Source organism: Exophiala viscosa (genome assembly GCF_022695815.1).
Source record: "Exophiala viscosa unplaced genomic scaffold EDD37scaffold_8, whole genome shotgun sequence".
NCBI classification, from domain to species: Eukaryota; Fungi; Ascomycota; class Eurotiomycetes; order Chaetothyriales; family Herpotrichiellaceae; genus Exophiala; species Exophiala viscosa.
The window spans coordinates 188,440-216,376 of NW_026944360.1; the positions used below are offsets into that span (position 1 = coordinate 188,440).

Genomic DNA, 27,937 nt, shown 5'->3' on the forward strand with positions numbered 1-27,937 from the left:
TTTGGAGACCGCGCTTCGGCGCAATGTTAGAACACAATCCAGCCAAAATGCGGGGTCGGCCAATGTTTGCCGGTCAGTGGTCCCTTATCGTCCCATGGAGAAGATGTGATGCGATCCGCCCCAACATCATTACCTCTCGAGTAGTTAGACATTACTCCAGCGGGGAAGCACAGTGCAGTGACACCAGTACAAATTCGAAAGAGACATCAACTTCTCAACTGACACTACCAATATGGCATCCTCAAAAAGGTTTGCAGTACCGGAAGGTGCAGTCGCGCAGGTGCGTATCATCGATTCAACCACCAGCATCAAGGGCATTGAAACAGAGCACCTCATGGGCCCTGCAATGCCTGGAATGCCTGCCATGCCGGAGATCCCAACATGGTCATTCTTGGTCGAGAGCAAGACAGGACGCAAAGCACTCTTCGATCTGGGAGTTCCACCCAACTGGCGCGATTTCTCACCCGCTGTCACGGAGCGTTTGTTTGAAGCCAAATGGGAAATCTCTGGCGAGAAACACGTCGCAGATATACTGCGAGACGAAGGCGTAGATCTTTCATCCATCAACAGTATTGTTTGGAGGTAAGTTAGAGAACCTCAAGAGGCTGAACCGGGTTTGAGCATGGAAGCTGACACAATCTGTGCTTCAAGTCATTGGCATTGGGACCATCTGGGTGACCCGTCAACGTTCCCTGGGTCTACAGAAGTGGTCGTTGGTCCAGGTTTCAAGGAAGCTTTCTTCCCTGGTTACCCTGCAAAGCAAGACTCTCCTGTGCGTGAGAGTGATTTCGCGTAAGTCATACTTGCTCCGGCTGCTAGACTTTCTTGAGCTCATTCGATCTCTTGCAGAGGACGCGATGTGCGGGAGATCAGCTTCGAGGGAAAAGAGGTTTTACAATTCGGACAGCTTCGGGCAGTCGACTTCTTCGGCGACGGATCCTTTTACTTGGTCGACACGCCCGGTCATGCTGTCGGTCATCTTGCGGGCCTGGCTCGAACCACTCGGGACACATTTATAATGATGGGCGGTGACCTGTGCCATCATGGTGGTGAGATTCGTCCATCAGAATTGCTCCCTCTGCCGACCGAGATCCATTTGTCTTCGCTGAAACACTACCAAAACGGCATCTGTCCTGGTGCAGCGTTCGAGGCAATCCAGAAGAGTCGTTCCAGGGCGCCGAACGAGCCATTTTTCGAGCCGACGATGGGACTTGATATTCCATTGGCGATTCGTACCATCAAGAAAGTACAAGAGGCCGATGCACAGGATGATGTGCTGTTCATTTATGCACATGACACCAGCATGAGAGGAATTGTCGATTTGTTTCCCAAGCCGGCCAATGACTGGAAGGCAAAGGGATGGCGGGAGATGGTCTATTGGAAGTTTCTGGAGGATTTCGAGGGAGCGCTGCAGGAACAGCAGTAGTGATGGTAGAAGCTAGAGAAATTTGCATAATACCCTTCAGCCCATGTAGGCCTTGCCTGTGGCATGTCGATTGCTCACTAGACTGCGCCTCATTAAGTTTCTAATGCCAGGGAGCTTGAGAATCTCGTTATGCTGTTGAAGAGCGCGGTTTGCGAAGCTTTTCTTGCCAGATGAAGGTTGCTACACCATAGTATCCAGATCTCGCCGGAAAGATGAACCGATAGTCCAAACGGTGTGATCCTTGTCGAAGCATGGCTCGTATCCAAAATGCACTGCCCTGTCATGTCAAGGACCTGATCATCCTCGTTCATGTTTCGTGCTTCGCAGCAAAGGCTTTGTTTCTAAGGTTTGTGAGATGAACCCCCTGAGTGCCGCCCATCGTTCAGTCGTCGACGGGACTGCTGTTCCGACGCCCTTTGCGTCACCTTCGTTCTCCTTGTCAGCACCGCCTGCTGGCCGCGGAGCAGCAAGTTGCGCCATGTTTTTGGCAAATCGATCTCTTTCGCCCTTGTCGAGCTTTTCCCGTCTTTTCAGGGCACCCGGCTTGGACTTCATGCTATTTCGCTTGATGAAGTTGACTTGATCTTGTGCCCTTTCGCCTGCTGCGCCTGGTGCTGTTGTGTCGTCGTCACCGTCACCTGTAGGCAAGGCGTCAGCCAAGGAATCAAGAGTTGCAACCAACTTCTTGTCCGGCCTCCTGCGTCTGGGCTTCTTCGACGATGATTTGGTGACCTTATTCAATAGCTGTTCATGTTTGATGCGCCGCTTGTCCTTTTTCGAGGACGGGAAGAGGGATTCTTGTGGAGTGGCAGAAGTCGATGACTTTTTGAGGATGGACTTTGGAGGGTTCGCAGTCCGTGTTGGAGGCGCCTGGAGGAATCAGCGACATGACAGGCACTTGTGTCTTCACTCTTACCATGACTATAGAGAAAGGATGAGTACTGAACCGGCCACGACTGGTCGCGTCGTTCTCGAGCGGTCAACTTTTTTTTTAATTAAAAAAAATATCCAGAAATGCTTGCTTATCGATAACGAGTCCTCTAGCTCTAAGTTACCCTTGCCCCCTCAGGCTAGTGTAGTGCCTTGCAGTTTTTACCCCAAACTCTGGGGGCGCTGAGTACGAGTACGAAGAACGCAGCCCAGGGTGTTTAGGAACCTCCTTTATTCAAGGTGGACCAAGGTAAATACGATAAAAGTGGTTGGGGAATTTGAAATGTGTCAAAATTGCGGAGACCACTAGTATTACATACGGTACAAGGGCAGTCATGATGACCAGGCCACTACTGTCATGCTACCTCAAGCCGTAGCATCAGTTTTTGAGTCAACCTCAGCCTTTAGATCATGCAACCTCAATCTCAACCCGCCATGCGGCTTGATAGTGAGACTTCCTCCAATCTCGACCTTTGCATCTGGATCCGCGACTTCGAACCGGAACCTCTTTATCAACGTTGCTAGCAAACACTTCATTTCCAGACGCGCGAATTCTCGTCCAATGCAGCTTCGCGGTCCGTGAATGAAGGTCATCAGATGCAATGGACTCTGGGCTCCGCCATTTGCGGCATTTGGCCCGTTCAACCACCTGTCCGGGTTGTACTCGTGGGCGTCGTCACCCCAGAGAGCAGGGTCGCGATTGATGGCCCAAGGAGCAATCAAAGCAGGTGTGCCAGCAGGAATGTGGTAGGGTCCGATCATGGTTGGTCTGACAGAATTGCGGACCGTTGCGGTTACGGACGGATGGTGGCGTAGAGTTTCGTTGCAAACTGCTGTGAGATAGGGCATTGTCTCGGAGTCGAACGTCGTGGCGTCAACTTCTGAAGCGGGCTTGTCGGCCAGATGGGCGTTGCATTCAGCTCGCAAGCGTTCTTGTATCTCAGGATGCATACAGAGCAACCAGATCGTCCACGTCAACGCGGATGCAGTTGTATCGTGACTAGAAGTGTTAGTTTGAAGATATGGGAACTCCGGAAGGGGGCAAGATTTTCCAAGGAAGGGGGCCAAACTCACCCTGCAGCAAGGAAAGTGAGCAGTTGATCAACGAGATAATCATCTGAAAAGTCGCCAGACCTCATAATGGTAGCAATAATGTCTTTCTGCTGCTCTGGCTTGTCCAGCATCATCTGCTTCTTTTCTCTCATCAAGGCACGAGCATCCTCCCGTAGTCGGATACGCGCTTCGTCGAACCTCGCGTATACTGTCCCTCTCAAGCGCCGAATGAACCATGCTGGCATCCATGCCGTAATGAAATAGAACAGCAGAACCGGGCCTCGGTTCTCGTCCGTCAGAGTAGCATATAACTTGGCCAGCGGATCCTGGTCGTTCTCAATCGTCTTGAAGTCTTTACCTACACCCGCCGCACCGATAATGTCGAGCGTGACATGAGACATTTGGCCCATAATTTCCACCGAGCCGTCGGCAGACTGTTTGGTTTGACGGGCTAGCGAGTCTGCAAAGTCCGAGCCCTTAGTGTAAAACAGGGGGACGAGATCACGTATATGTCGCCCGGAAAAGGCTGGGGCGACGGCCTTTCGCATGGCTTTGTGTTTATCGCCTTCGGCGACGATGAGTCCTTCGCCTATCGTTCGCCCAATGAATTTGTTCATTTCTGCCGGTTTCTCCCAGTCGTAGTTATGCGTGTTTAGGAGGTCCATTAGTGTGTCTGGTCGCGTTGGCATAACCTGAGCCCAGAGGTAGAATGGAAGCCACGCCACAATGAGACCATCATTGGGGGTGTTTTTGAAGAGGTTGGTGATGATATCCGTTGGCGGCCTTCCTCCGTTGGTATCGAGATGGCATAATGGGAAGTTCTCGCCTGGTGGTGATGGTACATAACGAAGAGGGTTGGTGAAGAAAGGGATGGTGATGCGAGTGATTATCCAGTACCACGACACGGCGGTAACAGCAAACCACGCTGGATGCACCCGCCTGAAGTATTGATGGTCGATCAGATACCGCACAGCCAGGTACGTAGGTTGGGCAAGTGCGATGGTTGAGTGTGTGAAAAAGGCTCTCCAGGGATGTCGCATGTTGGTGACAGTGCTAGGGTTTTTACCTGTTGCCGTTCAAGATTCCAATCTTGTAGTCCTTTTCAGCTCAATGAAGGCGGTCCTGTTGTTGAAGCTGGACTGTGCAAGATCAATCATATCAAGGGGTTTTATCATCAGAGTCCTTGTATAATCGGACGTTGTCGGGCAACTAAGAGGTGCTCGAGGGATGCCTGATATTGTGGCACGGGGCACTTACTGTCTGTGAAATACGAGTACGATGTCGTTCCTAACTTAGGCGTGCAGTCCTGAGGACAGGCCAATTAATAATGGCTGGCCCAAGATATTCCGCAACATTTTCGATTCCTGATTTCTGGTTGCTGCTCTTTGCTGTGACTCATGACGGCGGGAATACGAATAATACCTCATCAGGGCGATAGGGACGGCCAGGCTAAAGCCCAGCTATATCACGTTCAATATTACTGTTTTCCTGTCGTCCAAAAGCTGAACACCTTATCATTCCGATGCGTCAAGGATCTTCCTCGGCTACTGTTTGTGCGGGAAATTCGACTCAGCCGGGTAGTTTCGAGACCTTCAAAAGATGCAACGGCTTCCGCCTAACTTACCTGGAAAGGTCTATCGCCAGCGAGCCAGATGGTGACAACCCAGTGGGCAGGAAGATAATGATAGAACACTTGAACATGACATGGGTACGTACAGGTTAGCGAGGTTTCTCTACCGAGTATAGTCGTTCAAAAGCAAAACCGATGATGTCAAACAACCCTCAACAATCTCACGGTGAGTCTCGGCAGACAGAGGTGAGCACCATCATGATGAGCTCTCCGGTCGGAGTATCTTTCTCGGTACATGTCTTCGCCATTTGAGGATGATATTTGAGGCTGCTGCGCATAATCCGGCCGCATCAAGCTGACGAAAGATAGACCGAGGGTTTATGAGCTTAGGCTGGCTGAACAGCTGACAGAGAGGTCACATTCAGACTGTCAAGTACAAGCTACCCGTCGACAAACAGCGCTTACAGTACTTACCTAGGTAGTGAGTGGAATGAGCCTAGTCGAGCGTTCAGGCTTCAGCTAGGTAAAACGCCTACCAGTTTGGGATCATCCTTTTCTCCAGCCTGCCAGGCCTCATGAACCGGATTTGACGTCGTTCTCGGCGAGTCAATGCCGCGGCCCGTAGTGGGAAGAGGAGCTCCAACCAGCTGGAAAGCTGATCCTTCCAAGGCCAATTCCCGGACCTGAAACTCTGTCTGCCCCGCACCGACTGGCGGGGAGACAACAAGAAAGTGCCCTCTAGTACGAGTACTCGATGTACATATAGCCACTCACTGGTCCATCTGCGACCTTCCACTCCCTCTTCTTCCTTAGCCGTACCACACAAGACACAGAAAGTACAAACACGACAGCAAGCACAACGAGCAAGTCAACCCAGTCCAACACCGCGACAATGACAGTCCACGCAACAGTTCTCTACCCCAATGAAGCCGACACCAAGTTCGACATGGACTACTACCTAAACAAGCACATGCCGCTTGTTATGGAGAAGTTCGGCAAGCACGGCCTCAAAGGGTACCAAGTGACCGAGTACAAGCCCGGCGATGACGGGGCTAAACCTCCTTACTGCACCGGATGCACTTTGATTGTAAGCATCTCTCTTCTTTGCCCACTGCCACGACGCTTCACTCTAACATGACCGGGACAGTGGGACGAAGCCGACCATCTCAAGGCCGCCCTGACCTCCGAGGAAGCCGGGCCAGTTTTCGGCGACATCACGAATTTCTCGAACAAGCAGCCCGTCTTTCTGGGCGGTGAGGTCGTGGGACAAAAGTAAGCACACAAATGCAGATGAACTATGGCCAAGAGCAGCGGAAGAACATAGCCAGTGGCAGAACATGATGCAAGAACACACAATATTTCATATCTCTAACCAATATATGAGCCATGAGGTGGACTCCAAGAAGTAACATGTCTTGATACACAAAATATACCTACCCTGATGAGTAGACGAATTCGAAGGTGACTTGGTTCAGTTCTCCTTCGCTCCCCAAGCACCACCGCCAGGCGTCATGATCACGACGCGATCCCCTCTCTTAGTCTTGACCGTATTCTTCCCACCCAGATTCACTCTCCTCTCCTCCCCCGTCTCTTCATCCACGGTGACCCACAGATTCAGACCCTCTTTCGCAGGCCCTCCGCCCTCCATGCCATAAGGTCTGTGTACCCTCCGCTCACTCAGGATCGAACACTGTACAGGCTCAAGGAACTCGATCTCCCGCACAACGCCATCACCACCAGGTCGTGCCCCTACACCGCCTGAACCATGCCGTATCGAGAACTGTCGCAAGATACAAGGGTATCTCTTCTCCAGAATCTCCGGGTCGGTAATGCACGTGTTCGTCATGTGCGTGTGCACACCACTCTGGCCATTCCAGGTAGGCCCTGCTCCTGCTCCGCCGGCAATGGTTTCGTAGTATCCAAACCCATTCACGTGTGTGCCATCAGCTTCGGACTTTCCGCCCGTCCCGAAAGTGAGGTTATTGGTGTCGCCCTGTGACGCGGCACAGGCGCGGAACGCTTTGAACACGACGTCAGTGATGCGCTGGGACGTGAGCACATTCCCACCGACGACGGCGGCAGTGCGGGACGGAGAAAGTAGAGACCGAGGTGGGACTTTGATGGTAATGGGAGCCAGACAGCCTTGGTTGAGAGGGATGTCGGAGTTGATCATACATCGAAGGCAATATATGATTGCCGAGTGCGTGATGGCCACAGGCGCATTGGTGTTGCCGTAGACTTCCGGGCCCGTGCCTTCAAAGTCGAATGTAGCTAAGCCAGTCTCTTTATCGGTCTGGATTCTGAGCTTGATTGGTGTGCCATCATCCATGTAGTCGACCGCTTCCAAAGCTTGACCACCGAAACGGGCGTGCATCTCGCGAAGAAGATTGCGAACAGCTGTTTCGGCGGTGACTTGGATGGCGTACATGTACGCCTGGACACACGTAAGACCATACTCGGCAATCAGGTTCTGGATGAGTTGAATGCCACGAGTGTTTGCTGCGATCTGGGCCTTGAGATCCGACAGGTTATCATCGAGACACCTCGTTCCCGAGCAGCCTTCGTACTTGCTGGGTTCGTGGAGCAGGAGTTCCGTCATCCTTGCCTCGTCGAAGACACCGTCCTTGACGATCTTGTCAGCCTCAATAGCGGCACCTTCTTGCCATAGTTCCGTGGATTTTGGAGGCATAGATCCGGGCAGCAGACCACCGATGTCCGCATGGTGACCTCTGGACGCAACGTAGAAAACGATCTCGGATCCTTCCGGACGATCGAAAACAGGCGTAATAACAGTGATATCAGGAAGGTGAGTGCCGCCGCAGCTTGGGTGATTCGATACGAGGACGTCGCCGTCTTTCAACTGTCCTTTCCAGCGATCATGCTGATATCGTACTGCAAATTGCATAGACCCCAAATGGACTGGCACGTGTGGAGCGTTGGCCACGAGGCCCCCATCAGGTGAAAACAGTGCACAAGAAAAGTCAAGACGCTCTTTGATGTTTGTCGACACGGAGGTCTTTTGTAAGGTTCTGCCCATCTGTTCGGCGATGGACATAAACCTGTGCCCGAAGATCGACAACCGAACAGGATCGATCGGTATGTCATTGGTAGACTGCGCAGCGATGGATGATTGTCGTTGTCGAGAGTTCCCGCCCTCCAAGTCAAGCACGATGCACGTTTCCAAAACGCTTGCGAGCGCATTGGGTGCCACCACAATTGTCTGCGTCTCATCGATGATGATTGCCGGGCCACTGACTTGGGTGCTCTTTTCGATGCTTTTGAGCAGATATACCGGTGTATCGACATAGCCTGTCGACTCGAAATAGACTTGGTTGATTTCCTGAGGAGACTGTTGAATTGCTTTCATACTAGCATCTTTGAGCTGCTTGGCTGGGCTCTTCTCAGCATGTCCATTCGAGGATGCAGTTGAACGAACACGAACATCATCCACAAGGAGCGGCTTCTCAAAGGTGAATCCAAATTCCCGGCGATGCCTCTCCTTAAATTCTGCAGCGAAATCCCAGGTGTCTTCCGGCTTGACGATCATCAGGTTAGTATCTGAGCCTTCGTAGCGCATGTTGAGGTAGAGTTGATGACGAATCTGGTCCAGTTGGAAGCCTTGAGCAATAAGATCCGTTGTCGATTGGGCAATCAAGCCTTCAAATTTCTTGCGTAAGCGTGATTGAGATGAGATATACTCGACTGAGACAGGCTCCTGAGCTTCCTTGACCACGTCTGCCAGCGCAAGTCCGTAAGCAGATAGCACCGACGAATATTTGTGGATAATGATGCGGGAGATCCCCAAGGTCGCAGCGACTGAGCAAGCATGTTGTCCACCAGCACCGCCGAACGATGCAAGATAGTGCGACGAGGTCTCAAATCCGCGAGCCTCAGTCAGATTGCGCACAGGGCGCGCCATAGACTCATCGGCAACCTTCAGAAATCCCGACGCCACCTCTTCTGCAGTAAATTGAGCTCGACCTTTCTGGGTCTGTTCGTCGTTGATGGCATTAGTGAGCGCTTGGAACTTGCTGGCAGTGACATCCCGATCGAGGGGCTCATTTTCATGAGGTCCGAAGATCTTTGGGAAATATTCAGGGAGTAGACGGCCAAGGAACAAGTTCGCATCCGTGACGGTAAGAGGGCCACCTTTTCGATAGCAAGCAGGACCTGGGTGAGCCGAGGCCGACTCAGGCCCTACCAAGAAGAGACCGTTGCGCCAAGAAAGTATAGATCCGCCACCAGCAGCGACTGTGTTGATATCAAGCTGAGGTGACTGAATCGAAACGCCAGCAATAGTGGCTCCGAAAACGTGTTCGAAATCCCCACCGAACCGGCATACATCGGTCGAGGTACCACCCATATCAAAGCCTATGACCGGGACTCGTTCATTCTCGTCCCAGCTTGTCGCAGCAAATCCAACCACTCCTGCGGCTGGTCCAGAGAGAATGGCTTTCAGTCCACTGAAGTTTCGGAAGTCAACCAATCCACCGTCAGACTGCATGAACTCGAACCGACAGCCTTGTGAATTGTCGAGTCCACCCTCAAAGTTCGCATCGATAGAGTCAATGTAACTTTTGATCACAGGTGTCAGGTACGCGTCCGCTGATGCCGACATACCTCGGGGTACGACCTTGATCATGGGCTGTAGACGTGCTGATAATGCGACCGAGAATCCCATAGATAGGGCAAGTTGGCCAATTTTCACTTCGTGCTCAGGGTATGCATAGGAATGCAATAGTGCCACGGCAATTGATCGGAAACCGTCGTCCCAAAGCTGCTGAAGCTGATCACCAACTTCTTCTGTGTTAAGCTCCCTAAGCACCCGGAAGTGCTCGCCGGTCGTGCCTTGTACTAGGCGGCATTGAGGGTATCGGTACGATCGGCTATCTTGAGGGCATGGAATAATACGCTCGTCGACTTCGACGACCTTGTCATACAGAACTCCAGGCTTTGCAGCGGATAGGTCAAATATCTTGGGCCTGGATTGATTTCCGATTTGCAACAAGTCTCCGAAGCCTTTCGTGGTGACCAACGCAGACTTTGCACCTTTTCTTTCGAGGAGTGCATTTGTCGCAACTGTCGTACCCATTCGGAGTCGCTCAATGTGCTTCAAGCTGAGAGGCTTGCCCCTAGGGAAGTTCTCCCCAGTCGCCAATTCGAGAACACGGCGAATACCTTCAGTAGGGGCATCTTGATAGTTGGCAGGATCGACTGATAGAAGCTTCAAGATGATATCTGACTTTCCAGGCACCGAAGCGTGAACATCAGTAAAGGTGCCACCTCGATCAATGGATACTCTGATTTTTGAGTCTCCTGCCATGGCTGTTGCGGTGAAAAGATGAATTCGGGCAGGCTACCATCCATACCGGCGGGGATGGCATCTCATATAGCTCCTTCATCGACATGGCGGGTGGAGAGAAGGCCGACATCTTCACTTGTAATATGCCAGCTAACAATTGCTTATGCTATCGTTCGAAGGGAACAGGCATCGGTGTCCGGTCTCTTTGAGCGACATACAAGTCGACCACGACAACGAGAAAGATAGGTTTTGAGGCTAGGCATGTGGAACCCGAAATGTGAGGGTTATTTGAATCGGGAGAGGCTCCCTAGCGTCGGCTGTCGATCGCTGTCGTCTGACGTGCTCCCACTGTCGCGATTGTGACCCGTCCCCGGAGAAGTGCGATAGGCCTTCATTGGTTGCCTTGACATATTGCAGGCCTCGCGGCATCGAAGTACTCCGCATGGGTACTCGACGAACTTCCATTCCCAATTGTTGCTTGAAGAGGCAGACAATCATCTGTCGTGCATCATATCACATTTCATTTGACACAGGTACAAGGCCAAACGCGGACTGCCTTAATCTAGCTTTCAGTCATGGCACCCACTGCCATCCATGAAACGCTGGGTGTGACGGCCTCGAAAAAGCGTCCAGATGCGGACTCGGCGACTCGAGAGACAGGCGAAAGCATCCGTCTCTCTGCGCGCTCAGCAGCCTACACCAAACAGACTTCCGGTGCAGCACCTACCTACATTCAGGCAAATCTGATCATCCTTCCGTCCAAATATGCTTCAGACTTCCGTATTCTTTGTCAAAGAAACCCCGTGCCATGTCCGCTACTTGCGGAGTCTGCGGCCGTTGGAAGCTGGGATGCTCTGCGATCTTGGATCCCTGGTGTGGAAGGCACGGATATCGCAGCAAACGTCGACCTCCGTCATGATTGTCCAAAATACATGGTCTATCAGGATGGCGTTCTGAAGACCTCTCACTGTCTGAACATCGAAGATAAATGGACTGAAGATCACGTTTGCTTCGTCATTGGTTGTTCCTTCAGTTTTGAGACCGCCCTTACCGCCGCAGGCCTGATGCCTACGCACACGGCACACGGGAGGAATGCTCCTATGTACCGAACAAGTTTACCGCTCTGCCCAGCCGGCGTTTTCATGGACGCCACATATATTGTATCAATGAGGCCGTATCGAAAGAGAGACATCGAGAAAGTACGAGACATTACCCGTCCATATGTTGCGACTCATGGCGAACCCATTGACTGGGGTTGGGAAGCTGTGGCCCGCCTCGGAATCAAGAACATCAGCTTGCCCGACTATGGCGAGGCCCCAGTCAATCCAAGTGGTACCGAGTTGTGCCCCGGAGAAGGCAGTGGTGACAAAGAACTCGTCCCTGTGTTCTGGGGATGTGGTGTCACACCACAAGAAGCCGTCCAGAGAGCTGGCCTCGAAGGCACAGTTTTTGGACATGCTCCCGGCTACATGCTTGTTTTGGATGTGAGAGATCGGGACATACTTCAACATTAATGGAATTTCGTATCTCTGGCTCCGCATTGAGACCATTGCACAGGACCTCTGCATCATGCCCAGACGAAGTTATGTGTCTTCGGTGTCCCAGCGTCAGAGTCCAGCGTTGTGATATGCTTCATGACGTAGGGCATTCTCAATCCAGCCAGTGTTCATGTCCACGTCGATATCCAAATTGCCAGACAACTCCTCCCAGAATTTCGGGTCTTCCTCTATGTCAAAATTGAAAGAAATATCTTGTAATGGTTGAAAACTATTGTCGAATTGTAAGGCATTACCCAGAGGTTGCGAAGGGACGTCCAGGGGTAGTGTCATCGTATTATAGGGATTGCACATACTCGATGCCTGCGCGCTACTCGACATGACAGATGTGGGCACGTTTGGTGGGTAAGGCGATGCTCGTGGTCCGATATTTGACCGAAGATTCATCAATAGCGATAGACGTGCTTCAATGTATTCATTGCCCTTTGCAGCCATGCCTTGGAGGACTGAAAGGGCGGTTTCCATGGCTGTTGCGTCCTTTTCACTGTGGGGAAATGCAACATTGACCATCACCAATGTCAGTGTGGCTGAGAAGGCATGCTCTCCATCCATGAAGCCATAAGTCGCTAGGTATGTCAGCAACCACTTCCAAGTTCACAAACAAGATACCAACTTACCAAACAAGTGTTGACTTGCCGCCGCGTTCATGACCAATGTACTCGCCCGGGCAGCTCTGATAGACGTCTCGATTATGGTGACGACATTTGGCGACAATCCTTCTTTCCAGTCGGAAGGAGCATTCCCTGTAGCAAGTGCTTGGAGTCTTCTTTGGCAGACATAGAGCAACATTGGCCGGGTCGTCATATTGATGCATTGATAATAGTGGAGGAATGTCGAGATGCCTTCACGGGAAAGGGGCCGGTCCAAGGCAGAAAAGTCGATCCTCAATTCAGCCGGTATCTTGCTCAACCATGCAGACAGGTCGTTCATGATACTCTGCACCGAGGCCAGCAGATTCGTGCCGGTTTTGTGCTTCTTTCTGTAGATACCTTCTCCGATCTTACCCAATATGCGGGACAATTGCGTATAGTGTGCCAATACTCGAGGCGGGGACAGGTTGGAGTCAATTCCAGGGATCGGACTTGGCCATGCCACGTCAATATCTTCATCGTGAATTGAGATCGGATTGCCGGATTTGACTGAGATGATGCGATCCATGCTGTATACTGACCACCATACTCTTCTGCGGTGTTCTCGTTCCGCAACGTCCATCATAGGATCGTCCACTTCTTGATGTAGTCCCAGTGAAATAGCCATTCTTATGGCCAACCCAATGTACAGGAAAGCGGCGTCTTTTCGGTTCAGATTTTGCATATAGGGAGCAATGAGACTCAAGACCTCGACGAAGAGGATGGAGCCTTCTTGGTGTATATCTGGAAGAAGCCATAGTGCATGCTTGAAGTATTGAAAACCTGGAGGTCCGTCATTACCTGACCACTGGTTGACCGAATACATCTGCCCATATGCAAAAATGAGCAGTATCTGGCAATACGCAAGACATTCTTCTCGATTCATCAGGTCCGGAGGACGAGAATACGCCTGTTGCAGCCTTTTCTCGAAGATGTCTGGTGGCAAGAATGAGAATATTGTCCCAATGTAGATATATTGTGCTCCATATAGACTCTTGGCAAATTCGTAAGGAGGGAGCTGCGGCATTATAGGCTTCTGCGGCCGTTGTAGAGATGATGGGTCTTTGTACATTGGGTGGACGTCCCAGGCCAAGTTCGTGTCCGTGGTTGGATTCAGCTTTTGAGCAAGGTATGTTGAAGATGCTGTGCCGACGTAGCGATGTTCTCCTGAACGGCTGAGGAGTAAAGTGTCCATGCCTTTGTACCACCAGTCGTCATCTTCTCTCGGTTGGTCATCTTCGGTTGTTGCAGGCGAAGCGGTGCTATTCTGCCTGGATCCGATAACTGCACATTGTCAGGACCAGCACCAACTTCGCGTATATGTGTGGATTCGCATGCTTTCACAAGAGAACTTGGTGCAGGAGGCCTTACATTGATCAGCTGCTTGTGCGCGTGCTTGAAGGTCTAGGAGGACGCTATGCCTATCAGTCTCTCTCTAACGTCAAGGACTCGAAGTTGAACGCACCTTTCAGGAACCGGGATGCGTTTTTCAGTTTCCGTATATGTGCATTCGGCGCCGACCTCCACACAAGCTGGACATTTCAAGGGCGGGTTTCCTTTACATTTCGTCTTCCTCCCTCGGCAGCGATTGCAGGCGAGTGCTGAACGTTTTGGGGTGTCATAAGAAGGCCTTCGCTCTCTGCTGCCTTGAATGCTGGTGGACTGCATCTTGCATACTCATGCCAGAGTCGAAGGTGGACTGTGTAATGGACCTAGGATGGAGCTCGGACAGACAACCATGGTCAGTGTCGCAATTTCGGGTCTTCGCTCGCCATGTTGTTGGTTGGAAGGAACTCAACGACCGAGCTGAATGTCGTGGGAGGCCGAATGAGGCGGTTTAGGGGACGAGCTCCCGAATCAACTTAATTCCAGGTCACGCGCGATAAGGCCGTGATCTTTAGCCTGAACCGGTGAGAGGCGGACTTCTACCCAGAGCAATGTTTGCGGGCAGCGCATCAAAGGCGTTGGATGTGGCCTTGATGGAAGAGCGCTGCGAAACCAGGCAGGCCACTAAACTCTGTCGCGAGAACGACCCGGAGAGAAGTGGTAAGGCAGTCAGATGCTGGTCCTGCTGTTAGGCTGATCGTAGTGGCTGAGGCGACAATCGATTGGCGATTAACCAATGTACAAAGGTTGAAGTCGCACAGCTCCGCGCAAACGTAAATTGATAGACACAATCAGTCACATGACAAGGACTTAGTTATACCTCGGTCTTTGATAGGCGGAAGCTTCCCGACGGCCAATGCAACTCAATGAGACCTTCTTATCAACAAACCCCTGTTTATCTCGGGTCCCCCATCCCGATGGCTACCAATGTGGTCAAACAATGACATTTGATGGAATGAGCGTTGTCCTAGTTATCTCCAGAAATCATATAAGAGAGGTAGGTGGGTATCGGTCTACCATGGATTTTCATCAGCAGGTTCCAACCTCTTTACGCAAATTCCTCTTCCTGTTTACGTCTCCAAATCATCGACCTTGTCAATATGGACGACATATCCAAGCAGCAGGCTTTGGATGAGAAAGCCATTGGTACCCCCAACGACGGTCATGGGCCAGCAACCGCCCTCAAGCAGGTCGGGATTGTCGAGCCCCAGATTGATCCCGCCAAAGAAAAGATTCTCCTGGCTAAATTGGACCTGTTTTTCGTTCCCATAATCATGCTGGTGTACCTGTCCTGCTTTCTTGACCGGTCAAACATTGTACGTGGCAACACTCAGATCTCTTGGGGCAGAACAATAACCCAATACTAGGGCAATGTGAAAGTTGCTGGAATGCCGGAGGATATTGGCGCATCTGCTCAGCAATTCTCGACAGCAGTTTCAATTTTTTATGGTCAGTGGAGCCACAGAAAGCCCACGCAGCGAGCTGACAGACTCACAGCGACTTACGTGACGTTTGAGACTCCGTTCGCGATTGCCCTCAAAAAGCTTACACCGCGCGTCCTGTTGACCACACTTTCCGTGATCTGGTCTTTGACCACAATCTTCTCCGGATTCATTCACAGTGTTGGCGGATTATATGCTAGTCGTCTCGTGCTTGGGGCCTGTGAGGCTGGATTGTTCCCGTCTCTGACACTCTATATAACCATGATATGGCGAAGAGAAGAACAAGCAAAGAGGGTCGCGTACCTCTTCAGCTGTACCGCCTTGTCTGGTGCTTTTGGAGGGCTGCTGGCCTATGCATTACTCCAGATGGACGGAGTTGCTGGATATGCGGGATGGCGGTGAGTAAGCCTTTCAGGTTGACCAACGATGCTGACCTTCGCAGCTGGGTATACATTATTGAAGGGATTTTTTCTATGCTCATTGCAGTTGCGGTTTGGTTCGGTCTGCCCACCAATCCTGCAGAAGCATGGTTCTTGAGTGACGAGCAAAAGCACATGATGAGGATTCGCAATGAACAAAGAATCCAGTACATGGGCAGCGATGAACTCGACTGGCAGGAGGTCCGGATTGCCTTCAAAGACCCCAAGCTTTATTTGAGCGGAGCCATACAGTTCTGCCAGGACATTTTGCTGTAAGTGGTATATTCCAGGTCACCGCAAGGCTATGCTAAACACTCATTCCAGATACGGGTTCAGCACGTTCTTACCGGCAATTCTGAAAGCTGCACACTATAATACCCTACAAAGCAATTATCTCACCATCCCAGTCTACATCTTTGGCGCCATTGCTTTCTTGGCCGCCGCCGTGGCATCGGACAGACTCAGGATGCGATCTCCGGTAAGTGAAGAGACATTTCTGGCCGAAGAGGTGATTTGTTGCTGACGTCCCTCGAACGCAGTTTATTCTCTTTGCCAACATTTTTGGAATAGTGGGATACATTGTGCTCCTTACGGTCTCGACTGATGGAGTTCGGTATTTCGCGACGTTCCTCTGCGCTGTGGCTGTGTACAACGGTCCTGGAATGAACGTTACGTGGATCAACGTGAACGTTGCTCCACACTATCGGCGAGCGACCACGATTGGGTTCCAGCAGACAATCGCGAATACTGCAGGGATTGTAAGTCTCGCCTCCGTCTCGAATTGTTCCTCACGTGCAGACCTATCAGCGTGGCTTCTCAATGCTCCAATAGCTCCTAAGTCCTCTGTGCTGACAATTCTGCGAACAACAGGTCGCTGGTCAAATATACAGGACGTCACCATACAAGCTTGGCCATAGCTTTTCACTGGGGGCGCTGTGTCTTGCTCAAGTACTGATTGTGGTGAAGATGTTTTATATCAAATGGTGGAACACGAGGAAGGAGAAGATTGCGAGAGGAGAGATCCCAGACACGCGCAAGTACAAGACAGGAGATAGGGAGCTCGACTTCAAGTATCATTTGTAGACATTTCTGCTATGGTTGGACAAGAAGATACCTCATGGTTTGAGAACCTTGTCAAAGGTCAAAATAACAGGCAAGAATTCCGGGGGAGTATTGAGCCTCAAAACGCGCGTCACTTTCTAGCTACGTCGAGGCATTGATGACGCGACCTGAAATTCAGTACGTCAATCAGGGGGCTTTTTTCCGTTTTCAAACTCGGTTTTTTCTTCATCGACTTTCTGGTACAACAAACTTATAATTCTCCTCGAATCCGAAGATGCAGCTCGGCTGAGTCGGACACCTCTGCCGATAACGCCGTTCCCCTCACCTAAGAAGGACGCCTATAGCCCGGGCCTTTCTATCTGTCATGGAGTACCGGAAACACCCTGCTGATCATTTAGCCTAAATGGCCATGACGGTGGGCTTCACTGCAAAAACCTCGAAAGAAGCAATGGCAAGATTGCCTCAATGACAAAAGTTGCTTGATTCTGCCAAAGGGGAACCTTGCTGTCGTCAACCATCATAACTGAAGTGTTTTAAGCGTGGTGCAATGGCGACTGGGATATTGAAAGTCAAAGACACGCAAGTCGTGGACAGCAAGGGTAAGCCTGTCATATTGCGAGGTGCTGCTATAGGAGGATGGCTCAAGTATGTATCACCATTCTCATCATCTTGCACCCTCAATTTTAACCCCACGCAGTATGGAGAACTTCATCACTGGCTATCCCGGTCATGAATCAAGTATTCGTGCTGCCATGCTGGAGGTCATGGGCGAAAAGAACTACGACTTCTTCTTCGACCGCTGGTTATACTACTTCTTCACTGAAGCAGACGCGAAGTTCTTCAAGTCCCTAGGACTCAACTGCATTCGAATCCCGTTCAACTACCGTCATTTCGAAGACGACATGAATCCTCGTGTACTCAAGGAGGGCGGGTTCAAGCATCTTGATCGAGTCATCGACCTTTGTGCCCAAGAGGGGATTTACACCATCCTCGACATGCATACGGTGCCCGGTGGACAAGGTCCTGGGTGGCACTCTGATAACACCACAAGCTATGCTGCGTTCTGGGATTATAAGGATCATCAAGACAGGACGGTTTGGCTCTGGGAGCAGTTTGCTCGACGATATAAAGACAATCCTTGGATCGCCGGCTACAATCCCATCAATGAACCTTGTGATCCTAAGCACGTACGATTACCAGCCTTCTATGCCAGATTTGAGAAAGCGATACGCGCTGTTGACCCCGACCATATTTTATGGCTCGATGGAAACACCTTCGCAGCGGAGTGGAAAGGGTTTGACACTGTGTTGCCCAACTGTGTCTACTCTCTTCATGACTACAGCATGATGGGCTTTCCGACCGGAAGACCGTACAAGGGCACTTCCGAACAAAAGGAGAGGCTGGAGGCACAGTTCCTTCGAAAGTCAGAATTTCAGCGCGAGCACAAGACCCCCATTTGGAATGGCGAGTTTGGTCCAGTCTATGCCAATCCTAAATGGGACGAAAACGCCGACGCGATCAACCAGGACCGATACAACTTGTTAGGTGAGCAACTGCAAATTTATGATCGCTTCCAGATTCCGTGGTCGATATGGCTGTTCAAAGATGTCGGTCTGCAGGGTATGGTGTATACTTCGCCAGATTCTGCTTGGAACAAACTGGTTGAGCCTATGCGTGAAAAGAAGAAGCAACTGCAACTGGATGCTTGGGGAACGTATCCGTCGAAAGAGGTAGAAGACGTTATGCAGCCGCTCATCAAGTGGGTTGATTCGGTCTCTCCAACGGCCAAGAACGTGTATCCGTCCACATGGAATACGGCAAGACACATTGAGCGAGCAGTGCTTCAGACTTTCCTGGCTGAGACGTTTCGTCAGGAATTTGCCGAGCTGTTTCGCGACAAAGATGAGGCTGCCTTGAAGGAGTTGGCAAAGAGCTTCAGCTTTGAAAACTGTCTTCAGAGAGAAGGTCTGAACAAGATCATGTCTGACTATGCTTCGGTTGCCTCGAAGGCTCATTGAGGCCGCTATAGGAAAACAAATCTGATCAGGCCCCTCGACTTTTCTGACATGTTGTTCATGACAGTGGCCAAAGTCCGGCAACTTGCCGGTCAGCCTCGCAGCTTAGGGAACCCCTCTTTCCCCAGACCTCAACTGCTCCCATATGACAATGTCTCTCCACCTCGCATGCATGCTTGGTCCAGCCATGACATGTTTCACAAGAGGACTTGCCCATGCCCCGAGGACGATGCAATGACAAGTCAGGTTGAACCACCTGAAGTTCGCATTTATCAGACCCGAGGGATAACATAAAATTTGCGGATACTTTGGTCATATTTGCCCCGACTCCGTGAACCTTCCCTAACCCTGGGGGTCCTCCACCTTCGAATGATCAGCGCCCCACGCCCCATCTTCACGCTCTGCATCCGAGGCAAGTCCCGCTCATGATGAGGCGAAGAGGGTCAGAGGACGTTGCTCGGCTGCATAGTCGCCTGTCAGAGGCATGGGTCTAACGAACTTCATCCCTAAAAGTTTTGAACTTTTCGTGTCCTCGCCACAATAAACATCACTAACTGAACCATAACCAAGCACACGGCAACAGGATGGGAAGCTACATTGAGGAACCAGAGTTCAAGACCATCACGGTCAAACCACTCCATCCAACGTTTGGCGCCGAAGTGGAAGGGGTCAACTTTCACCACCTGTCCGATGGACAATTCAATGAGATCCTCGCGGCCATGGCTAAAGTATGTCTCCAGCCAGCCACATCTCCCATGCTCTACATTCTACCATCGCGTCCTTGGAGAATGATCTCGATTAACATGGTCTTCTCGTACTATAGCACGGCTTCTGCATGTTTCGCAATACCGGCCTCGATGACGCCAACCACATCCAATTCTCTTACCGCATAGGCGACCTCGATACGATGAAAACGGTACATGACCGACGGCCGCAAACCACGGTACGGGCACTACGAGCTTTTCGCTGCGGGCAACATCGACGACCAAGGCAGCGTGCTCGACCCAAACAGCCCGCGAGCACACTATGGAAAGGTATGTCTCCGCATATCGTTACTAACAAGCCGCTCACTATTCCTCAGGGCAACGCTCTCTTCCACGTTGACTCATCCTTCAATCCACGGCGCGCCAGCTTCTCTCTTCTGCGAGCCGTGGAGATCCCGCCCCCCGGCAACGGTGGCAACACCGATTTCGCCGATTCGCGAACAGCCTGGGACGAGCTGGATCCAGCGCTGCAACAAGAACTCCTGGAGAACGATTACGTGGTGCACCACTCCGTCGCACAGTCCCGCAAACTCGGTTCCCCGGAATTCTTCAAGGACCTCGATCCGACGAACCAGGGTAAGATGGCGCGCCACCGACTAGTCCAGATTCATGAACCCAGCGGTCGGCGCAACATCTACATTGCTGCGCACTCGCACCACATCGAGGGTGTGTCCAAGGAGAAGTCGGACCAGCTGATGAAGACCCTGCTCGAGCATGTCACGCAGAAGAAGAACACAGTCAGCGTCGAGTGGAAGAACCCATCCGACATGATCATTTGGGACAACCGGTGCACGTTGCATAAGGCTAATGGTGGTGCTTTCGAGGGCAAGTACAGACGGGATCTGCGGAGGACGACGGTGCACGATGTTAGCAGTACGGCGTGGGGTTTGAATGAGGTGGAACCCGACACTGCGAAGTGGATTGTCAATCATGCGGCGACGAAGTCGGCCGGGGTGACTAAAGTCCAGGGCTAGGCATGTTGTCATGGATAGGCGAGGTGATTCTATGCAAAGAGTCATGGTTGTGTTAGTCTTATGTTATGTACATTTCAGCCATCACATCTCAATAAACCGAATACCAATTCGATAGTCTGGAATGCGGCGCTGTTACCAGAGATCACCACCTATCTGTGCCAGACACACATTCACATTACACGACACCCCATGCTGACAGCTTGCTTGATTCAGACCAGCATACAACATCGTTGCCTGCTGTAAATCGTTCCAAATTAGGTCCTGCACGCTTTCCAGTGTGCATGTCCTTTATCAGAATCGTATGTGCCGCTGAAGTGAACTGAAATGCTCCAAATCCAAGTCAAGGTCGATGACCGAGAGGAAGCTCAACAGAAATCACCAATATTGTCCGCCAATAGCGCAGCCCTCCTCGTCACCTTCGTCTTCTTTGTCCATCGACCACAGTTCGCGTTCTCTTTCGGCAATCTCGGCCTTCAATTGCTGCTTGCGCGCGAACCATTTGGCATTGGCGTTCACAAAGCATCGAGTACAGAGCTTTCCTGACAACATTCTTCCAGTCTGAGCATAGACACCAAAGGCTTCAAGGACATGAGGTGTCTCCCAACATGCGTGATCTCCAGTGCAATCACAGACTGTCGGAGGAGTGTGTTGTGAGTTCAGAAAGAACTCCCTCCTCGAGCACCCAGAACAAATGATCTGCCAGTGAGGCTCATAGATTTCCCGTATCCAGCCTATCTCTTGAGCTTCTCTGGTGGTTCGAAAACGGCACGGCAGACATACTCTTCTCTCGGGTTCCTTCACCGGCAGATGCGGGCCAAACGACTGTCTGAAAGTGACCCAGTCGAGGCTTCGTAGAAGTTCGTACATCGTCCCACCCGTTCCGAATTGGCTGAGGTCGAATTGCTCTGCCTCTTTGAGGAGTAGGCACTCGTCACATCGGGTCAGAGATAGGGATAGTCGTTTCTTCACAGCCACCAATGCATGGCAGCTTGGGATGCCCAGTGTTTTTGTCGACACCATCCAGTCTCCTAGAACCCTGTACTTATTCAAGTAATTAGGACTCAGACGATTGTCGGTCTCGATAACTCTGCCGTCAGGGTGATGAGTCTCTGCGAGACCTTGAAGGATCCGAGAAGAGATCTGGCTGTCAAAAGTAAAGAGTAGATGCCTACACTGCTCGAATTCTTTGTCGAACTCCACCAGTACACGGTGGATTTGCCTGGGCTTGGGTAACGTCCGGAAGTACCGAGATGTTGCTCGAAGGCTTGAAATATCCCAGAAGTCCAAGTAGTCGATGACTTTCAGGGACACCGCAGAGTCGAGGCTGATAAGAAGTGATATACCAGGGGGCGGTATCCAAGGCGTGTCGTCGAGCTGAAATGGTAGGTCTGCAAAAGCCTCTTGAAAATCAAAGGCTCTGACGGTACGTTCCATAGCAGCTGTGGACCATTGGTACGCTAGGTCAGCTTGCTGATCTTAAGAGGCTAAAGCCAAGACAGGGGTTCGAGAGGCATAGGGATGGTAAAGATGGACATGGAGTTGCAGGCGATAGCGGTCTCGACTCGATTGTTACTGACCTTGAATCAGTAACTCGCAGATTTAGGCGGGGCGTGCTGTGTACTGGTATGCTTAGATCAGAATGTTGTCGGCAAAGAAGCTCGAGAAACCTGTGGTTGCAGGTGAGCACCGAACAAGGTTGATGATCGTGGTAGTTGGAGAGAGCTTCATAGACTGGTACTTCTGGATGGAAGATTGACAGCATTATGAGGATGAAGCATCGAGACAGCTGTGTTTAAAAATGAGCTGCAAACAGAGACATCTAGAGAGTGAAGGGCGGGATATGAGAAGCAGGCAGTGATCCCACGTTGTCAACAGCTCTTGCTGATGGGGTGACATGTCTCCCGAGTTGCAAGACCACCGCTTACACTGTCCTAATGGTGGAATACCATGACCTGGCAAACGGGTACAACGTGGACCAGCATGGACCGCAGCTTTCATGGTAACATCTTGTATGACCCTTTGACCCGTGACTGGCGTGATAGTCGATATCGTGAATGGAGGTCTATTCGCTTACCCTCGAACACATTCAGTGATCCCACGGTATTGTCCACCTCAACAGGCAAACGGACTGCTGTAGACAATGGCATCTCGATTGAACCCTGTGAACACACAGTATGTTTGACGGTGACTAATGCGCTCGTCAGCGGCCCCCAAAGCAGAACTCCTGCTGTCCGTCTCGTACGTTGCAGGGCGATGCACTCAAGCGTTCGTACCTAAATCGTTGGCTGCAGGGAGCTCGCGCTGTTTGACACCCTGGAGGTAAAGGGCTTTTCTCTAGCATATCGGTCGAGAGGAACAGAGATGGACAGTCTCAACGCTGCGAATGTTGAATGGATGCTGCGTGGATCTCGATATCGGGCATTGTATCCGTTGCATACAGAATCATGATAGTGTCGCACAATTGTTGATTGATCGACTCACGAGCAAGTGCAATGCCGCCAACCTTGATATCCAAGAAGGAGTCTGAAGAGCAAAGGCAAATTCGAAGAGCACGTTCGATACTATTGGCATAGATCGGGGATTCCAGTCGTGGTCAAGGGATGAGATGATCAGGAATGTGGTTCGCCGCATGCAAAGCACATAGCGTATCCCTGCCGATCCCTTGTGGGTTTACGGGGAGTGTGAGATCGCGACAGTCCAGCATGTGGAGCTTGCTCGTCAGGAATGGTGTAGTCCGAGTTGCTGTTGCCGCACTTGATCAAAAGCTACCTTGGGGTTCTTCAGTAGGCACGCGCAAGCCAGCAGTCATGTCCTGCGTCGTTACCGCTGACAATGTGCTCATTGCCAGTCGTTGAAGGTTATTCGTCGGAAGGTGCTTTTCGACTCCTGTTCATTCATCTGGCCTCTACCAGCGACCACCGAGGTAACAATGCTATCATTTCTGATGCATTTGGGCTTGGAAGGCCGACACAATGAGGCCTGCTCTTTCTCGAGTTTGTTAGGCTGATATTTCGACTCGCTACATCAAGGCAAGGTTATTGCAAGATTGGCAACTTCAAATATCGTGAAAGGCAAGTATTGCGTAGGTCGAAGTCTTTGAATATACCATGACCAGAAGAGCTGTTGAGTTAGGTTAGGTAAAAGACAGGCCCAAAGGGGGAGAGCCGAGGTCGGCGTTGTTCAGATCGACGGATATTGAGAGATATCTCGCTTGTTTCGAAAACTGAAACATTCCCTGAAATTCTGGCTACCCAGCAGGATCATCACATTAGGCTGGCTTAGCTTACACGAGTCCGTCCCGACGGAGAGATCATTGTTTGCGGGTTGCATGTCACTCTAATCAGTATATTTACGAAGCACCCCAACCGTCACTTCCATGGCTCGCTCCCATGACCCAATGGAGCTAACAAGGTACGGACAAGTGGTAGGCGATCGTCTGTCACGCCTGCATCGCGAGAAGACGCAACTAGCCAATCCCTGTGATCACTCATCTACAACATGTTGTCGACCTAAACCTTTTGGGCAGGATCAGACAAGGAGCCGGCAAGATGATGTCGCGATTCGATGTCTTGGCCAATCGCATCTTTTATGGGGCATCCCACGTCGCGCTGCATCCTCAAGCTGGACAAGGCAGGAGTTTATACGAAGATGGGACGCCTGATGCTGTGCCCTTCGGCGCCCAAGGTTGTTATTTGCCGATCTAACATTTACAACATTCACTCCCGTTCATTGCTCCCAATGCTCTGTGCTTTCCGCTCCCACAATGTCCGAAAGGACTCATGTGAAGCGGTTGATCGTGTGTGTTGACGCAGAAGAGTCTGAGGGGGGCGCAACTTCAGGTGCGACCATTCTGCGCGAGATTCAGATTGCAATTGACCGTGAGTGAAGGCGACAGAAATCGCAGCAGCATCTTCCGGCTGCAAAGCATTATATCGGACGGAGTCTGCTACGATAGACAAGGCAAGGTCGTCGAGCAGATCGTGAGGTACTATCGCGCTACCGAAGATGGCCCAAAGATACTGGACAGGTTGAAGACTCGGGCGCAGCCTTACTTTGAACAGCAAATCCATGACATTGTGAAAGAGGTATGCGAGGTTCTCGAGGAGCCCAGGGACGAGTTATTCCTTTATGGCTTTGGTCGCGGGGCGTTCATTGTGCGCGCCGTGGCCGGCCTTCTCGACATCTTACATTTGCCGAAACGGACCTCCGTGAGATACTTTGAAAAGCTATACCAGAGTTGTCTGGATGTTTACAAAGCACGCCATGATGAAGACAACCGAAATGGTCCGAAGATTATTGAGTTTCTCAGATCGCACTCGACGCTCTCTGTCCAGATCCGGTTCGTGGGTGCATTCGACACTGTCAGGTACACGACGGAAGGACACAAGCACGACCTGTCTCTGGTGAGCTCAATTCATCACATGCGCCATGCACTTGCTCTGAATGAGTCGCGCTCTCAGTTGAGTCCCGAGTTCGTCGAGATTCCGAAGATTTCAGCCGACCTTCAGGGACGCACCTTGATTCAAGCCTGGTTCCTTGGCTCACACAAAGACCTGGGAGGCGGCACTGACCACGACGGCCTCTCCCTCTACGCACTGCAATGGATTCTAGTCGAAAGTATACGAGCCGGACTTGTTATACAATGGAACGAAAAAGAGGCACTGATCGACAAGGGAAATGTCTTGTCTTTAGTTTTCCCGCAGTACTCGGGCGATGCGCCAAAATTGGGAGGAGATGACGAAGCCGAGTGGCAGGTCAAACATAACAATGGTATCGAAGTCAGTTTGTTCGATCTTCAAACAGTTCACGGTAGTAGTGCCGAGGAGGATCACGTCCATGGTATTCAAATAACCCCTTCCAACGTGCTTTACAACAGCCACCGGACTGTCTTCGAGTCAAAGAGTGGCTTGGTTGGATATTGCACGAATGGTATGTGGGCTATTCTCGCAGGCAATCGAGCCCGGCTGACGTCCTAACAGGGAGCTATGGGACGATCATCCATCCCTCGGTTTCTGTCTTCTCGACAGATATCCTCGCTTCTACGAACAATCTCGCTTTAAGTCACTGAAGAAGAGCCTCGCCAACTATCGTGATCAGAATGTTCACGATCCCGAGGGAGGAATTCCACCATGGCTAGAAGGCATGCAGTTGCAGGCTAGTGGCGTGAAAGCCTTTCGTATCCTAGTATGCGGCAAGACTGGCGTTGGAAAGTCTACCTTGATCAACAAGGTCTTCGGCGTCGAACTGGTATGTTGTCCCTCTGGTATACTCGTATCAGGTATTTGCTTTACTGATTGTCTCACAGACCGAAGAATCCCAATCCTACTCACAGGGCGAACATGACATTAACCAAGCCTTCGCATCACCGAACCATCCTGGCTTATTGATTCACGACTCACGAGGGTGGCAAGCGGGAAGCGAGAACGAGTTGGATTTGATCGCCAAATTCTTACGGCATCGCGCATACCAGAAGGATCCCGGTGAAGCGCTCCATGTTATATGGTAGGTGGTAGTGCTTTTACGACGTCGCCTTTGCTTACTTTGGATGCGAACAGGTTTTGCGTCGATTCAGATGTCAGTCGCATTGAAGAAGCTGATAAGCGAACGTTCGATACTATTGCACAGTACTCGTGTAATGTGCCGGTCTTCGTTGTTGGAACCAAGAAAGACAAATTGATTGCATTTCGCAAGATCCAGCTCCTGGAGAAATTTATGGAAGAGAATGGCAACTATTCAGAGTCGAGTCGTCTGGCCAACGACGAGGCAAATCGATTGGCAGATGAGCAGTTCATGGCCCTCCGTGATGAATTGTCACGAATCAAACATTACAAGGCTGATGGCTTTTGTTGTGTTTCGAAAGGTCGGTCATTACTCCCAGTCCCCAAATTCGTCATACCAGACACGCTAATGTTGGATGTCACAGACGATACTCAAGGCATACGAAAGCTTCTGCACTCTACACTTGAGCTAATAGTCGATGACAGGGTTCGTGTCTTCGCTGTCGCGGCACAAGTGGTCGATGTCGAACAGAAGATTGACTCAGCCATCACAGAATGCATGCGTCTGGCCACGCACGCGGTCCGTACAGCGATGGTCCCACTACCGATGTCGGGGCTCGTAGGGACACCAACTGTGGCCCGGATCCTTTGCGAACACGTTCTGCAATGCTTTGGATTTCCCAAGGCATTACCAGAGGCCGTCGAGGAAATCATGACAAGAGTCGTTTTTTCGCACTTGAAAGCCTTCATGACCATTACTTTGATAGAGTTCCTGGCCGTTGGTACGGTCACTGCCGGTCTCGTAAGTATCCTTTTGGTGCGAGACGGTGCCATTGAAGCACGAGTCTTTTGCTGTATCTCAGTGTTCATCGACATAATTTTTCTGACGGTTTGTAGATGGTCGCAACCATGGGCATCGGAGGTCTTCTCGGCTTGACGTCGTGTATTTTGGCCGCGCAGCCCACGGCACGAATGTTGTTCAAGTGCGCCTGCGACATGATCCTGATCCTTGAACGGTCTTTTCGGTATCGCGGCAAGTACGTCTCTGTCAAACAGATCGAGGATGCCGCCATATATTACACGTCGGCGATGACCACGACATTTGGTGGCAAAGAAATGCTGCTGCAGAAGCACGTCCATGAGGAAGTCAATAAATTGATCCCATTACGCAAAGTGAATGCTGGGATCCAGCTTGGTAAATTGAGACCTGGTCTGGAGGATATCATCTACAAAAACCGATTTAACAAGCGAGACTCCATGCAGCCAGACCTCACGCCTCTATCTCCAGAGATTGGTGGACGGGAGATTTTGGAGCTGGACGGTGGATCGAGGCCAGTAGCGTCTCCAGTCGAACTGCCGGCGGAGAAGAGTGCGACCGCCGTAGAACTACCAGCCGAAGTACCAGCTGGAGCGACAGTACCACTTCGATCTTCCGGGAAGAAGGCAGGAATGCAGCTGTCTAGCGCCTCCGATACCACAACAACGATTGATGACTTACTGAGTTCGGATGAGACAACCAGCATGACGCAGACAATCAGTGGCCACGTGGAATCTGGAGCGCTCGACAGCTCATCGTTGCTCAAAGATGATGGCATAGAAAGGGTGAAGACCGACAGTCTTCTGTCAAAAAGCATGAAAGCCATGGGTACAAAGAAGATGTCGTCGAGATTTGGGTTGAAGAAGTCAAAGACCAGCAATTGACGAAGGGGTTTGTGACTCGGAGTTTCAGCGCCCGATGCCCACTGCAGCTGGCAGTAGATGATTGCTGTAGCATCAGTGTCACAGAACGATGTCCCACGCACTTGGCGGGTCTCTTCTTAGACGCGTCGTGTAGGGGGCAATGGTGCTTAATCACCTTTTGCACATGCTCAACGCACCCATAGAATGAATGGGTCCAACAACATTGAACCT

General features: G+C 51.1%; 12 protein-coding genes across 12 annotated transcripts; 7 read left to right on the forward strand and 5 right to left on the reverse strand.

Moving 5' to 3' along the window:
• Nucleotides 1–131: 131 nt before the first annotated feature.
• EDD37DRAFT_469323 (beta-lactamase-like protein) lies at nucleotides 132–1,575 on the forward strand. The gene is made up of 3 exons (XM_062813078.1): nucleotides 132–582; nucleotides 652–792; nucleotides 850–1,575. Exons 1-3 carry the CDS (start codon nucleotides 233–235, stop codon nucleotides 1,424–1,426), a joined length of 1,068 nt encoding a protein of 355 aa, XP_062668209.1. The 5' UTR covers nucleotides 132–232; the 3' UTR covers nucleotides 1,427–1,575.
• On the reverse strand, nucleotides 1,575–2,619 carry EDD37DRAFT_469300 (ribosome biogenesis protein SLX9-domain-containing protein). The gene is made up of 2 exons (XM_062813076.1): nucleotides 2,343–2,619; nucleotides 1,575–2,296 (listed from the first exon to the last, which is right to left on the reverse strand). The coding sequence occupies exons 1-2, from the start codon at nucleotides 2,343–2,345 to the stop codon at nucleotides 1,724–1,726; spliced, it is 576 nt and encodes a 191-aa protein (XP_062668210.1). The 5' UTR covers nucleotides 2,346–2,619; the 3' UTR covers nucleotides 1,575–1,723.
• Nucleotide 2,620: 1 nt separating this feature from the next.
• EDD37DRAFT_634749 (cytochrome P450) lies at nucleotides 2,621–4,769 on the reverse strand. Its single transcript, XM_062816865.1, has 2 exons — nucleotides 3,431–4,769; nucleotides 2,621–3,356 (listed from the first exon to the last, which is right to left on the reverse strand). The coding sequence occupies exons 1-2, from the start codon at nucleotides 4,447–4,449 to the stop codon at nucleotides 2,723–2,725; spliced, it is 1,653 nt and encodes a 550-aa protein (XP_062668211.1). The 5' UTR covers nucleotides 4,450–4,769; the 3' UTR covers nucleotides 2,621–2,722.
• A 752-nt stretch (nucleotides 4,770–5,521) lies between these two features.
• EDD37DRAFT_469462 (uncharacterized protein) lies at nucleotides 5,522–6,353 on the forward strand. Its single transcript, XM_062813081.1, has 2 exons — nucleotides 5,522–6,066; nucleotides 6,127–6,353. The coding sequence occupies exons 1-2, from the start codon at nucleotides 5,872–5,874 to the stop codon at nucleotides 6,253–6,255; spliced, it is 324 nt and encodes a 107-aa protein (XP_062668212.1). The 5' UTR covers nucleotides 5,522–5,871; the 3' UTR covers nucleotides 6,256–6,353.
• Nucleotides 6,285–10,579, reverse strand: EDD37DRAFT_469389 (Hydantoinase B/oxoprolinase-domain-containing protein). The gene has a single exon (XM_062813080.1). It carries the CDS (start codon nucleotides 10,300–10,302, stop codon nucleotides 6,451–6,453), a length of 3,852 nt encoding a protein of 1,283 aa, XP_062668213.1. The 5' UTR covers nucleotides 10,303–10,579; the 3' UTR covers nucleotides 6,285–6,450.
• Nucleotides 10,580–11,979, forward strand: EDD37DRAFT_469374 (uncharacterized protein). Its single transcript, XM_062813079.1, has one exon. The coding sequence runs from the start codon at nucleotides 10,857–10,859 to the stop codon at nucleotides 11,793–11,795; it is 939 nt and encodes a 312-aa protein (XP_062668214.1). The 5' UTR covers nucleotides 10,580–10,856; the 3' UTR covers nucleotides 11,796–11,979.
• On the reverse strand, nucleotides 11,889–14,134 carry EDD37DRAFT_658610 (proline utilization trans-activator; the record flags this gene model as incomplete). Its single annotated transcript, XM_062818992.1, has 4 exons — nucleotides 11,889–12,403; nucleotides 12,455–13,750; nucleotides 13,811–13,887; nucleotides 13,932–14,134. The coding sequence occupies 4 exons, from the start codon at nucleotides 14,132–14,134 to the stop codon at nucleotides 11,889–11,891; spliced, it is 2,091 nt and encodes a 696-aa protein (XP_062668215.1).
• Nucleotides 14,135–14,724: 590 nt separating this feature from the next.
• On the forward strand, nucleotides 14,725–16,942 carry EDD37DRAFT_634757 (high-affinity nicotinic acid transporter-like protein). The gene is made up of 7 exons (XM_062816866.1): nucleotides 14,725–15,168; nucleotides 15,220–15,301; nucleotides 15,350–15,692; nucleotides 15,737–15,985; nucleotides 16,038–16,191; nucleotides 16,253–16,471; nucleotides 16,584–16,942. The coding sequence occupies exons 1-7, from the start codon at nucleotides 14,953–14,955 to the stop codon at nucleotides 16,794–16,796; spliced, it is 1,476 nt and encodes a 491-aa protein (XP_062668216.1). The 5' UTR covers nucleotides 14,725–14,952; the 3' UTR covers nucleotides 16,797–16,942.
• A 271-nt stretch (nucleotides 16,943–17,213) lies between these two features.
• EDD37DRAFT_469502 (glucanase) lies at nucleotides 17,214–18,821 on the forward strand. Its single transcript, XM_062813082.1, has 2 exons — nucleotides 17,214–17,420; nucleotides 17,473–18,821. Exons 1-2 carry the CDS (start codon nucleotides 17,323–17,325, stop codon nucleotides 18,791–18,793), a joined length of 1,419 nt encoding a protein of 472 aa, XP_062668217.1. The 5' UTR covers nucleotides 17,214–17,322; the 3' UTR covers nucleotides 18,794–18,821.
• Nucleotides 18,822–19,374: 553 nt separating this feature from the next.
• Nucleotides 19,375–20,528, forward strand: EDD37DRAFT_610757 (alpha-ketoglutarate-dependent 2,4-dichlorophenoxyacetate dioxygenase; the record flags this gene model as incomplete). Its single annotated transcript, XM_062815240.1, has 2 exons — nucleotides 19,375–19,518; nucleotides 19,614–20,528. 2 exons carry the CDS (start codon nucleotides 19,375–19,377, stop codon nucleotides 20,526–20,528), a joined length of 1,059 nt encoding a protein of 352 aa, XP_062668218.1.
• Nucleotides 20,529–20,657: 129 nt separating this feature from the next.
• On the reverse strand, nucleotides 20,658–21,845 carry EDD37DRAFT_634766 (uncharacterized protein). The gene has a single exon (XM_062816867.1). The coding sequence runs from the start codon at nucleotides 21,546–21,548 to the stop codon at nucleotides 20,904–20,906; it is 645 nt and encodes a 214-aa protein (XP_062668219.1). The 5' UTR covers nucleotides 21,549–21,845; the 3' UTR covers nucleotides 20,658–20,903.
• A 2,446-nt stretch (nucleotides 21,846–24,291) lies between these two features.
• EDD37DRAFT_683031 (uncharacterized protein) lies at nucleotides 24,292–27,822 on the forward strand (the record flags this gene model as incomplete). The annotated part of the gene is made up of 6 exons (XM_062819825.1): nucleotides 24,292–24,406; nucleotides 24,489–25,461; nucleotides 25,508–25,775; nucleotides 25,834–26,030; nucleotides 26,084–26,828; nucleotides 26,924–27,822. 6 exons carry the CDS (start codon nucleotides 24,292–24,294, stop codon nucleotides 27,725–27,727), a joined length of 3,102 nt encoding a protein of 1,033 aa, XP_062668220.1. The 3' UTR covers nucleotides 27,728–27,822.
• Between the last annotated feature and the right edge of the window lie 115 nt (nucleotides 27,823–27,937).

Bases quoted from the DNA above. Each gene is read 5' to 3' on its own strand.
- EDD37DRAFT_469323 (XM_062813078.1), top strand. From the start codon at position 233: ATGGCATCCTCAAAAAGGTTTGCAGTACCGGAAGGTGCAGTCGCGCAG. The intron at 583-651 runs GTAAGTTAGAGA...CTGTGCTTCAAG, and splicing joins ATCAACAGTATTGTTTGGAG to TCATTGGCATTGGGACCATC. The intron at 793-849 runs GTAAGTCATACT...GATCTCTTGCAG, and splicing joins GTGCGTGAGAGTGATTTCGC to AGGACGCGATGTGCGGGAGA.
- EDD37DRAFT_634749 (XM_062816865.1), bottom strand. From the start codon at position 4,449: ATGCGACATCCCTGGAGAGCCTTTTTCACACACTCAACCATCGCACTT. The intron at 3,357-3,430 runs GTGAGTTTGGCC...TAACACTTCTAG, and splicing joins CTCACTTTCCTTGCTGCAGG to TCACGATACAACTGCATCCG.
- EDD37DRAFT_469462 (XM_062813081.1), top strand. From the start codon at position 5,872: ATGACAGTCCACGCAACAGTTCTCTACCCCAATGAAGCCGACACCAAG. The intron at 6,067-6,126 runs GTAAGCATCTCT...TGACCGGGACAG, and splicing joins GCACCGGATGCACTTTGATT to TGGGACGAAGCCGACCATCT.
- EDD37DRAFT_469389 (XM_062813080.1), bottom strand. From the start codon at position 10,302: ATGGCAGGAGACTCAAAAATCAGAGTATCCATTGATCGAGGTGGCACC.
- EDD37DRAFT_469374 (XM_062813079.1), top strand. From the start codon at position 10,857: ATGGCACCCACTGCCATCCATGAAACGCTGGGTGTGACGGCCTCGAAA.
- EDD37DRAFT_634757 (XM_062816866.1), top strand. From the start codon at position 14,953: ATGGACGACATATCCAAGCAGCAGGCTTTGGATGAGAAAGCCATTGGT. The intron at 15,302-15,349 runs GTCAGTGGAGCC...ACAGACTCACAG, and splicing joins AGCAGTTTCAATTTTTTATG to CGACTTACGTGACGTTTGAG. The intron at 15,986-16,037 runs GTAAGTGGTATA...CACTCATTCCAG, and splicing joins TTCTGCCAGGACATTTTGCT to ATACGGGTTCAGCACGTTCT.
- EDD37DRAFT_469502 (XM_062813082.1), top strand. From the start codon at position 17,323: ATGGCGACTGGGATATTGAAAGTCAAAGACACGCAAGTCGTGGACAGC. The intron at 17,421-17,472 runs GTATGTATCACC...AACCCCACGCAG, and splicing joins GCTATAGGAGGATGGCTCAA to TATGGAGAACTTCATCACTG.
- EDD37DRAFT_634766 (XM_062816867.1), bottom strand. From the start codon at position 21,548: ATGGTGTCGACAAAAACACTGGGCATCCCAAGCTGCCATGCATTGGTG.